At 44.5% G+C, this 12,127-nt stretch overlaps 1 protein-coding gene across 1 annotated transcript in view; it reads left to right on the forward strand.

Annotated features, from left to right (window-relative positions):
- The window catches only part of Dscam (DS cell adhesion molecule), a 690,093-nt gene that overhangs the window by 556,548 nt on the left and 121,418 nt on the right, over positions 1-12,127 (forward strand). The window contains exons 14-16 of the mRNA XM_052159081.1: positions 3,206-3,402; positions 5,492-5,588; positions 6,768-6,896. Of these exons, the coding sequence (XP_052015041.1) occupies positions 3,206-3,402; positions 5,492-5,588; positions 6,768-6,896 (423 nt within the window). The remainder of the gene's footprint in view (positions 1-3,205; positions 3,403-5,491; positions 5,589-6,767; positions 6,897-12,127) is intronic.

Genomic DNA, 12,127 nt, shown 5'->3' on the forward strand with positions numbered 1-12,127 from the left:
CAGCCTCTCCTTGGTACCCAGCTCTGTTAAATGACCCTATCCATTTGTGATGCTTCAGGAATCATGGCAGAGAGAGTGGCTGCACTGACATGCTGTCATCTCTCGGTGCCCAGGAGTGTGACAAGTGAAAAGGTCGCAATGCCTTCAGACATCCCCACTGTGAAGAAACCACGGTGATGGTTCATTAAAACAAATGCTTCCTTTTGACCATTCTAAGCAGGAAGGGAAAACATAGGCTAGCTGAGTGTTTCTGACTAAATGCTGGCTTCATTGCCAGAAATAAAAACCCTTCTTAATAATGAGACTCACCCAAAAGAGAAATATGACTGAAAGCAAGGAGTATCTCTAGCAGAGGAGTATCGGTGAGTCAAAATCCCATTCTGCATGGTTTGTCGAGACACTTCCCCCATATAGTGTGCATTAAAGCTTGTTATAGCCTAAGAAAGGAAAATGCAGAGGTCTACAAGATGGCTCAGCATGTCAAGGTGCAATAAGCAATAAGCCAAGCCCAGTGACCTGAATTTGATTCCCGGGATCCATATGAGCGAAGAAGAAAGCTAACCCTTGCCAGTTATCTCTGTCCTCCACACATGTGCCAAGATAGAAAGACAGACAGACAGACAGACAGACACAGAGAGAGTGGGGAGGGAGAGAGGGAGAGGGAGAGGTGGGTCGGGGAGAATGCATACTCATACCTGAACTCTACTGAACTCTATTGAACTCTACTGACACTGGAAACAAACCTTGGACAATTCCTTACAGAAAACCTCCATTTTTTTTACTTTGACCACCTCATTTATACAGATATTATATAGTGGGAAATTTTGCCCATGGCTTTGAGACACTTAAGACCATAAAATACAGATGATCTACGTAAGAGAGTCATGCTAGGCAAAAAAAGAACAAAATCCCAAAATGCAAAGAGAAGTACTCTTGAATCCATTATGTTTAAAGAACCTGGAAGGCTAGAATGAGAACAAATACCATGGTCCCACTTAAAGAAGTATCCAGAAAAGACACTGCAGATTGGAATTTGGTGCTAGTAAGTGAATCAGTGGCTCAGTGGATAAGGGTATTTGCAGCTAAGCATGATGACCCCAGTTCAATCCCGATGACCCGAATGATAGAAAGAGAGAATTCAACTCTCACAAGTTATTTCTCTCTCTCTCTCTCTCTCTCTCTCTCTCTCTCTCTCTCTCTCTCTCTCTCTCATACACACAGACACACACAGAAGAGATAGGACACAAATATATAAAAGCTAAATTAATTTAAAAAGTGGAATGTAAGTCAATGATTTGCTAGACCTTGGGATAAACAGAGAGGTAACTGGAGTTAGGCAGAAGGATTCTTTCTAGAATAATGTAAACACTAGTTAAAAATCGATCTGGTAGAGGATATTTGACTCCATAAAATTTTTTTCAGGTTGCATATTATACATGTACTTATATGTTATATATAATATATGTATGTCTGTATGTGTAATTAGTATTATATATACACAATATGTGTGAACATTGAGTACCTGTTGAGTAGAAGCAACCTCTCCACAAGTCCATGTCCCATGGAAACCTCAGGCTATGAACCTGTGTGGGAACATTCTTTGCAGATGTAAAGTACTTCACCTAAGAACAGGCTGTACCTCAGCAGACCTTTGTCTTCACTAATGATATCTGAGAAGCACCAAAGCTGAATGATGAAAGTCCAAAGCCTTATGAATCTTGAAAGAACACAACTTCAAAGTTTGACCTTAGACGAAAGGGGTGGGGTCTTTCTCCTTGGGAATGAAGAGATGGGGAGAGAGAACATGCAGATAAATCGTGGATTTGGTTTTGCTAGATTTCAAAGATACTGGTCCCTTTGGAAGCATTGCATCTATTTCCCATGTTTTAAAACATGTATGTATGTATGTATGTATGTATGTATGTATGGTCTAGATATTTCAGAATCTGCATCTAATCTTTCTGTTATCTTGAATCATTGGAATGCTGACTCTCATTCACACAGGTTGCTTTGTACTTGTAGTATGAGATTTCATGACCCCTTTTGTCTGACAGAATGTCAGCGGAGCAGGAGGAAGGTCACATCCTTCCAATGTGTGCTCCTGTTTGCTTTTCGCTGAATTCTTAAGCCTGCTACCAAAGGAGGGTCATTCCATGTTAACTGTTCAGCACGAGGCTCCTGCAAATCTAGTCGGGCTGGAAGAGGTACAGGTTGTCAGGGGAGGTGTCTTTTCTCTGCTTGTAGCACAAGTCAGGGCTGTTTGTACACTTTGCCATTTGAAGGTCTTATTTGACTTTTTGTTTCTCATTTGGTCTAAGGCTTTGAGGCACCCGGGCAAGAATGTCTGACTCTGGGTAAGGATTATCTGCCTCTCAGATAATCACCAGTACCATGACAACCCCCCAGATAACTGAAGTGTCAATATGTACCTTATAGCTTTCCAGGGTCCATTTTGGTTTTGACCCATGTTCCCCTCTAATTTTCTTGTAACTTTGGAGTGAATTTAGGAAGATACATTTTAATATAGGCTGTCAGAATGCCAGATTGTTTGCACAGTTAAGAGTTGAGTTATGTCACCCATTACTAAGGACAGAAACCTACAGATTAAGTTTTAGTAAAAGAACAGAAATGCAAGGTTTCATGAATAAAGGTTGCTTCCTTTTTTTCAGTAATTTGAAGGTGAGCCTCTGTTGTAAGCCATGGAAGGAGAAAGATTTGAGGTCTCTGGGGAAAGATTTGATAGAGATTTGTAAAGTTGATCAGAGGTATGAGCCATGAAGAAGCGTGAGAGAAGTAATTAATTGCCAGGACTGATGTAAATTATATCAATCTGTCCCCCAGTCCCTGCCCTCACTACGTGTCCAGGCGCCTCTCCTCCCTACCCCTACCACCTGGCTGAAGAACTATCATTTGCCTGTGTGCTCTGGTGACATAGGCCACACCCTCTGGATCACATCCACTCCCAACAGGCTTGGAATGAAACTGCAGCCCCTTGAATATGAACCTGCAAGGCACTTTCTGCCCTGGGCCTTGGTCTGCAAGCTCTGTTTCTCCACCAGTGTCTTTTTGTTGTTCCTCCTGCTTCCTCTTCAACAGTTTCATGAACAATTTTTTTCCCAAGAAGTGTCTCTTTTAGCTGAATGTGATGGTGGGAGAGTCATGAGCACATTTTTACTGAGCAAGATCTCTCTTCTTTGGTTTTTAGTTCCTGCCATGATAACCTCTTACCCCAACACCACCCTGGCCACTCAGGGCCAAAGGAAGGAGATGAGCTGCACAGCGCATGGGGAGAAGCCCATCATTGTCCGCTGGGAGAAAGAGGACAGGATCATTAACCCTGAAATGGCTCGTTACCTGGTGTCTACCAAGGAAGTGGGAGAGGAAGTGATTTCTACTCTGCAGGTAAAAATGCCATTCAGCTGTGGAAGAATGGGGCAGGGTGTCCTGAGATAGTCAGTCAGGTCTCCCACAGGGCTGTGCACATGGCAGTGATGACTTGTGAGTATCCTGCTGGGATTTCCTGGTGACACTTCCTCTCTCTGCCCATCTACATGGGCAAGGTCACTGAATGACCTTCAGAAGTAGTTCTTTACAGCCGCCTTCCACAGAGGAATAATTAAGCACTGAAAGAGAAGTCTCTCATGACAGTTGTCCTAAGAGGGATGACAGTATGTTCAACAATCAAAAAAACAAACCAAAACAAAACAACAGCAAGAGTTTTGAGACAAAAAGAATACCATTAGGCTAGAAAGATGGCTCAGTGGTTAAGATCACTGACTGCCCTTCCAAAGGTCCTGAATTCAAATCCCAGCAACCACATGGTGGCTCACAACCATCCTTAATGAGATCTGACGCCTTCTTCTGGTGTGTCTGAAGACAGCTACAGTGTACTTACATATAATAAATAAAATAAATCTTTAAAAGAATACAATAATAACAATATTTTTGAGAACTAGGGAGATAGCTCAGCAGTTAAGAGTACATACTGCTTCTCCAGACAACTGGGATTCAAGTCCTAGCATCCATAGATCAAAACCATCTGTCACTCCAGCCCTAGGGGATCCAGTGCCTTCTTTTGGTCTCCATGGACTCATGCACACATGTACACATGCCCCCACAAATATACGTATAACTGGGAATTAAATAAGATTTTTTAAAAAAATATTTTGCTTATTTGGAGAAATCCAACATAGAGAATATACTGTCATTAATCTAGAATCACAAGCACCCGGAGGAAACATGTCTGTTCTTTCTCCAGAACTGTGGGTTATTGTCTAAGCCACGCTTTTGTAATATGGAGGGCTAGTACAGCCATGGGGGAAGCCTGATGCTCCGTGCGTGGAGCACACAGTGGGCTCTGTCTACAGCATGCAATTCTGGACCCTATGGCATAGAATACTAGTGAGGTCCCAAGGACGCTGGCTGGACATCCGTGCCTTAATTTCCATTGACAGCAGATGTGAGGATGATGTAATCATTTCTGTGGACACCATAGACTTTGCACATAATACATTCCCCCACACACTTGAACCCACTCTGCAGTGCTCATAATAGCAAACACAGTGTGCTGCACTGACTGTTTAGGAAATTCTGACAAGAAATGGTATGCGCAAAAAAAAAAAAAAAAAAAACAAAAAAAAACAAAAAAAAAAACCATAGCACTGCATCTGTGTGAAGAGAGAGGTAAGTTCAGAGGAATGATGCATTGATAGATGATCCTTATGTGAGGTTCTTTAAAATCACACCATTCAGAAAAACAGGGAAGTATAGGGAGTAGATATGGGCCCACCCACAGCAGCTCATGTGAGTTACACTTTCACTCCAGTGAGATGCACAGCTCCATTAACATGCTTACAAATTTGCACGAAAGTAGTTTGCCCTCAGAGGGAGTGGACATATGTGTGAATTTGTGTTCCAGTGTGTATCAGCATATGTTGGTCTGTGGGTGATTACATTTCTGTCAATGTGTTTGTGTGCAAGTGACTACATGAGGCCGAGTCTCTGAGTATGGGCATTAGTGTGTGAACTTGTGTATACACATATGAGAATGGATATGTACATGTGCTACAGTTTGTGTCTAAGTACTCATCTCTGAGTGATTCTGTGAATGTGTATCTCTGTGTGTATCCATGAGTGAATGGAAAACAATGTGTAAGAGTGTCTTCATGTGTGTTATGTGTGATTGGGACTATGTGTGTGTGTGTGCTTATGTCCATGAAGTGTTCCCTGTGTCTCTGTATGTGTTTGTGTGTGAGTATGTATGTGTCTGTGTGTCTGTGTGTCCATGTATGTGAGTGTGTATGTGGTAGCAGTGAAATATTTATGTCTGTCTCTGTCTGTGTTGTGTATGTGTCCATGTTTGTAAGTAGTAATGACTGAGTGCTGTGGTTGGAAGGAAGGGTGAAAGGCTGTTTTCCCATCAGAAGCTATGCCTGCTGATCTCTAGCTCGAGCTAGTAACTAAAGTGAGCACCTTTCTGCTTTGGTTGCAGATTTTGCCAACTGTGAGAGAAGATTCTGGCTTCTTCTCCTGCCATGCTATCAATTCGTATGGGGAGGACCGTGGAATAATTCAACTCACAGTGCAAGGTAAGGCAGGCATGACAGAAGGAAGTATGTGGTCATTTAGAGACAAGGTATGCCTAATAGGTCAGGCAGCATGGGAGCCCCAGGAAGATGGGAACAGTTTGACCTCTCAGGAAATCTTGGCTGTGCTGGAAATTGGCATAAATCTGGACTTTATCAGAGGCTGTGATCATGTCAGAGCAAAGCCCTGAAACATTGGGAGCATAGCCCTTGTGGGGACCAGGGCAGGTGAGAGGCCAGACCTCAGGCTGAATGTAGACCAACTTAGCCAGTACTTTCCACTCCTTGGGAGCTTGTATACTAAGAAAATGAAATGGAAGACTGAAGGAAAATCCATCCAGATACTGCTCCACCTGGGGATCCATCACATATTCAGTTATCAAACACAGATACTACTGTAGATACCAGCAAGTGCCTGGTGACAGGAGCCTGATATAGCTGCCTCCTAAGTGGCTCTGCCAGAGCCTGACAAATACAGAAGGGGACACTCTCATCCAATCATTGGACTGAGCACAGGATCCACAATGGAGGAGCTAGAGAAAGGACCCAAGGAGCTGAAGGAGTTTGCACGCCCATAGGAGGAACAACAATATGAACCAACCAGTGACCCCAGAGCTCCCAGGGACTAAACCACCAACCAAAGAGGGAGGGACCCATGGTTCCAGCCGCATATGTAGCAGATGATGGCCTTATTAGACAAGGAGAGGAGAGGCCCTTGGTCCTGTGAAGGCTCGATGCCCCAATATAGGGGAATGCCAGGACAGGGAAGCAGGAGTGTGTGGGTTAGTGAGCAGGGGGAGGGGGAGGGGATAGGGAGTTTTGGGAGGAGAAACAAGAAAAGGGGATAACATTTGAAATTTAAACAAGGAAAATATCTAATAAAAGAAAAAAGAAATGGAAGTCCAGCATCTGGGGATGAATGTGCTGTGAGTCAGAGTAGTGGCATTTATGTCCTGCAGGTCTGTCTTGGTGCCACACAGGCTACAAATAGAATCTCTCAGAGAAGTGGGGCAATGCCTTCTATCTAATCAGAAAAAAAAATACCAACAATTGCTTCCAACAAGGCAGCACCTGCTGATGCCTAATGCCCACAGAAGCATGCACGCAGTAACCAGGTCTTCCACTAGAGTTTATTCCCAGGCTTGATTTGAACTAACCCTGGTTTTTCTGTTGATGACACAGAACCCCCAGATCCTCCCGAAATTGAGATCAAAGATGTCAAAGCTCGCACAATCACACTCAGGTGGACCATGGGGTTCGATGGCAACAGCCCCATCACAGGCTATGACATTGAATGCAAAAATAAATCAGGTAAGCTTTTCACTCCCCCTCTGGTTGACCTCCTCCTCGATCACTCGCCTGTCTTCTTTGTGTCTTCATTATGTGTTCACAGCTCCTCCTCCACACAGTCTCTAATCTCAGAATGTTATTTTCATCTGGTCCATCCCTTGCATGAATGTGTCCAGGCTTCTTTCTGTGCCCAGGTTTACCCTTTCCTAATGACCTGACTGGACCTCAGTCTTGATCCCCACTGGTCTTCCTAGGAATCCCTACCACTGTAGGCATGCCCGTGGGTGCCAACAGAGATAGGCTTCTGCTACACTCTTTCCCAGCCAAAGCCTCCTTACCTTTTCCCCTCAGATAGGTGACAGCCTAAGAGTCCAAGCCTGGGTCTCCCATCCTGAGCCTCAGACTCCAGCAATGCCAGTGTCTGCTAGATGTGGCATACAGTAAGCATATGCAGATAAGGAAGTCTAATCCCCCTGCACGTGACAGTGGCTCTACAACAGGGCCCTGGAAATGCACTAGGGCCGGGTCACAGAGCACTCAGTCAGTCCACAGTACACATGTAAAGTTGACCCAGATACCTGTACCATCCATGATAGGCATCCTCTCTTGTACTTTTTCAGGGCCACTACAGCCCCCTCGGGATCTTACAGTCTCCCTGGACTGAGAGGAAAACATCTCTGTGGCCTCTAGTCAGAATCTTACTATCTTATAGAAGATATGAAGCAGGGAACCATCTATATGGGAAGGGTTAATACGATTTTCAGAGGCAAAACGGTGCTTTTTTTCCGAAGCCCATGAGTTGCTTCAGTTTGCCCTGTCAAGACTGATTTGGTCTCTTTTGAGCTGAGCTGTAGCAACAAATCAAGCTCACAACAGCTAGGAAAATGCAGTTGCAGAGGGCAAGATGTCTCACTAGCAGTGCACCAAGATAGAATCAGGATTATCCAGAATGGGGAATTAGGAAAAGCAGACTTTGGAGACTCACGGCAGGTGGCAGGTGTGGATCAGTGGTTAAGGATCAGGTCTGGGGTAGCTGGTTTGGGACACACCTAAGAATAAGGGGGTGGTCCAGCTTGTTGCTCTTGCAGTTGCAGATTGGAGTATTTCCTGAAACAGTGAATCAAGACAGCAACTTGCCTGGAAACAGGTGGTAGTGATGAGAGCCCACAGAGTTGCAGGCAGGCATGGAGTCACTCACCAGGATCCAGGTAGCAGGAGGAGCCCCGCCTTCCCACAAGCCGATCAGCAGCTGCCTGTGTTCCTAAGTCTGCCACTGAGGAACAGATCAGGTTTCTGCAACCTTCAGGGAGGGTCCCCCACCCCATCCCCCTACCCCTACCCTCTACTCCCCCACCCCCACTGCCGCCAACTGTTGATGTACACCCAAACCAACAACAGGGAGCATTAGAATCCAGCTCAAGCTGGCCTGAGCCTCACCATGCTATTCCTCTATCTGTGTCTTCCTTCTGCTGACCTAATCTGTTAAAGAGAAAACCATAGCAAAAACCAGGTGTGCCTCTGGCAGGAAGACATAACTCCCCTGGACCATAGGGCTGCTCTTCCTCCTCAGTGCTCCCTTATCATGGCTGTCCCCGTAGCATATCATCAAGTGTGCATCTCTGTGTGTATTAACTGACATATCCATTCATGTCCATCACTCCACTAGCTGGAAGCTGGTTGGGCTCCCTCTGCCTACTAGGTCTATTTTCACACTGCCCTTTGTTCTGATACCTGATGGGCAATGGGTGTTAAGTTGATATTGAATAAGTCTCTAAGACAAAAGTGCACTTAAAATAGTTCACTCATTGTCTGACACATGGCCCACTGCTGACCAGAGCTGCCTTTTGTGTTGCTTAAACATGGGTGGGAATAGTTACAAAATGCAGGTCCCCAAAAAGCCTGTCTTGACGAGAACATCACCATCTAAGAAATATCACTGCACATCCCTCCTCAAGTATCTTGGAAGTCTCTCAGAGTTGGGCTCTGCTTTTCTTCTTTCTTCAGGGACCCCAACGCTTGGTACATTGTCTAGTGTGCATAGAATACATTTTGTGTGCTTTCTAGTGTCCATAGAATTTAGAAGAAACATTCCTTGTTACACATATTTCAGCCTTCGAGTAGAAAGCCCTGGAGGGAGAAAGGGAGAAGCTCTTCTTTTTGTAGGGAGAGAGTACACTCAGTTCTGTAATCCACATGTCGTGTCAGCATGTTCATGAGTTATATCCTTCCTCAGTAACTTCTGAGTGTGTGACTCTCATTGATATAATCTAAGCTAAATTCACAGAACACCCAACCTTTAAGTTACACCCCTTCCAAGAAGTCTTCCCTGACCAGCCATCCCTCTTCTCTATCTATAATCCTGCAATTCTCGCTGGGCTCCAACTAGTTAATATCTCCTCTTCACTAAGCATCTGCCCCCTTGGAGTCCTCTTGTGACATGTCTCTGGCCAGCTCTTCAGTGTCCCTCTCTACTTCAGGATTCCTGGTACATATGCTAGACTCCTAATGTTCACAGAACCATGGCTCCATCACTGGGAGCAGTGCTATTGTCTTGCAAATGAACTTTCATCTATGTTCCACAAATTTTCTACAAAAGTTACATCCCACCCATGTAGGAAAAGCCCTTCACGTTCTTAGCCAAGTGCCTTCTTCTCAGTGCATCAGTCAAAGATGGATTAATCCAATCCAGGAAACATGAACTGAGGAGATCTGTGGTTCACTCACCCATGCAGGGATTCCTCAACCCATCCATCACCTCTTAGCTAAATGACCCTCCTTCTATGACTTGAAAACAGATGAGTGTCCTTGGTTTGCTTTTTACCAAAATAATAATGATATTAAAGAGTCCATATCCATGTCTGCCTCTGTGACCACCCATTCTGGAAACACCCAGAATAAAACCATAATATCAACTGGTAGGAAGTAAGCATAGGAGGGTAGGTATCTCCCCACTCTATGTATCTTCTTTCTTGCCAGGAACTCCCAGGAACTCACTTTCTTTTGGTTCTTGGGGAAACTATATCTCTATGTGGACATTCTGTTCTCTGTAACAGTCCCCCAACATCTGCTCAGGTGGCCCTTACCCACTCACTGGACTGTGGTGATTACATCTGATCCAATCTCTCTTCTTGGATGCTGAAACCCTTTATTCTCCTAGGCCTGTTCCCCTGACCCCTTTCCTCTCTAACCTCCCAGATGATGGGGAACTTCAGCACCTTGGTCAGTACCTAGACACAAGCCTAGGTTGGCATCAGCTCTGGGTCAGTCCTTAGTTAATTGCTTTTGCCAAGATAGTTGCTGTTCCCAGGCCTCCTCCTCCTGCAGCTTCAACAGGACTATCATCCCAGGGGCTTTTTTCCAGTGCCTTCAACCTAGTCTTCCTTTCATCTGTCTCCTTATTTTAAAGCCTTTTACAATTCTTCAATCTCTAGGAGTTTCAAGCACCCATGTTCATTCTGATCTTTGACCTTCAGCCATATCTCTTTAAGCCACGGCCACCATTTTACTATTGTCCCTAGACCTTCACACTGAAAATCAAATCCTTGGTTTGTCAGGGTGTCCTGAGCATTTAATCAAATGAGACAGTTGCTTTGAACTCTATTGGAATGGCCCAGATAATGAAGTATTTTACCACAAGAGTCCATGGGCACAGTAACACAGACTGAGACCAACAAGCTTGAAAATGCAGAAGCCATCAGACCTTGGGGTTCCATATTCCCACAGACTCAGGAATCACTGGAACAAGGGCCTATGTTTATGAGGTACCTAGCCCAGTGCCCTGAAGGAAGAGTGAAATTGCAAGTTAAAAATTCAAATATAACTAGGAAGATTGTAGCATAGTCCAGATCAACATCCTTAGACTACACAGACTGCAAAGTGTGGCTACAAATCTGTTTGGGGATACAAACCTAAGTGGGCAATATTTGGAGACAGCTACAAGAGCAAGCAATAGAATTTCTATGAAAACATCTTAAACTTCTCCTGGCTCAGTGTCTGGAGAGATGCTGTTTTCTATAGTTTAAAAGTGAATTCTGAATAGGATAAGTAGCTTTTGAGTCATACTGGAAGGTTGTTAGGCAAATAGACACCTACAGGGACTTAGGCTGGGTCAAAGGAACCTATAGCTAGTAGCTGTTGAGTCCTCAACATTTTGTACAATCATTCACTCCTTGCCTTGGTGTCTCATGTGGTTTGGGAGTTTGGAAGAAGAAGAAGAGGAAGAGGAGGAGGAGGAGGAGGAGGAGGAGGAGGAGGAGGAGGAGGAGGAGGACAAGGCATTCATTTGCCTCCCCAAGCTCTCAATCTCTTCCACAGACCATATACATGGTGGCTACAGTGGAAATGGTCGTTTCCATTGGTCCTTGCACTTCCAGAAACTTTCATCTTATCTTAATAGAGCCTTCTGGTGTCTGCTTCCTCCCATACTTTTGTGTCTTGCAAAAAGGATATCAAATCTCATAATTCTATGTTTAGCCACATTCTCTCCCCATCATAGTATCCTAACTCACTCCTCCCAACTCAGAAGATGCCTGTACTCTGCACTTTGATAATGACAATCTTTACACATTGATAATGATGATCCATTTATGCTATGTGTGATTCCCCAAGAAGCAAGAGCCCTACAAGCAGTCTGAAGCCAAGCATTTCTGTTTCTCCAAGTCTTGATTTACCTCAGGGCAAGGCAGCCCCCTTATGCTCATCACTGGTGTGGCAAAAGTGTTGGCATCCCCAGGATGCTGGTGTCTGTGAGCTTTCCCTGTGCACAATCAGCTATTTATCACGTGTTTACTGTGTTCTTCCTCCTGCCAGGCACTGGGTGAGCACTGGTAATGCACATTGGATAGCAAATGTGACTTGTGCCCCTCAAGCATGTTGGACATTACGAGAGCACCCAGGAGTGGGGGATGGGTACACATTCTCTCCACTCATGGTCTCAGAGTGTCTTTTTTCCTACAACCAACACTTGCTAATGACTACCCAACCTCAGTCAACTGTCCAACCCTTCTGAAACTTGGATGACCTCATCATCTTTGACCAAAGTCCTAAAAATCCTTTTGCTCGAACTGCCACATATTCCATGATATCTCTTCACAATAGGCAGGTGCTAGCATTCAAAGTACCTGAGGTTGAAAAAGAATTCCTTTTACAAAAGAAGTGGGATAAAATGAGTTTTAAGAATTAATGTTGATCAAGGTGTTCACTTTGTCAGATTCACACTAAGGTTGAATAGGCTTGTGTATAATGATCTTAGT

Source organism: Apodemus sylvaticus, chromosome 15 (genome assembly GCF_947179515.1).
Source record: "Apodemus sylvaticus chromosome 15, mApoSyl1.1, whole genome shotgun sequence".
In the NCBI taxonomy this organism is placed as follows: Eukaryota; Metazoa; Chordata; class Mammalia; order Rodentia; family Muridae; genus Apodemus; species Apodemus sylvaticus.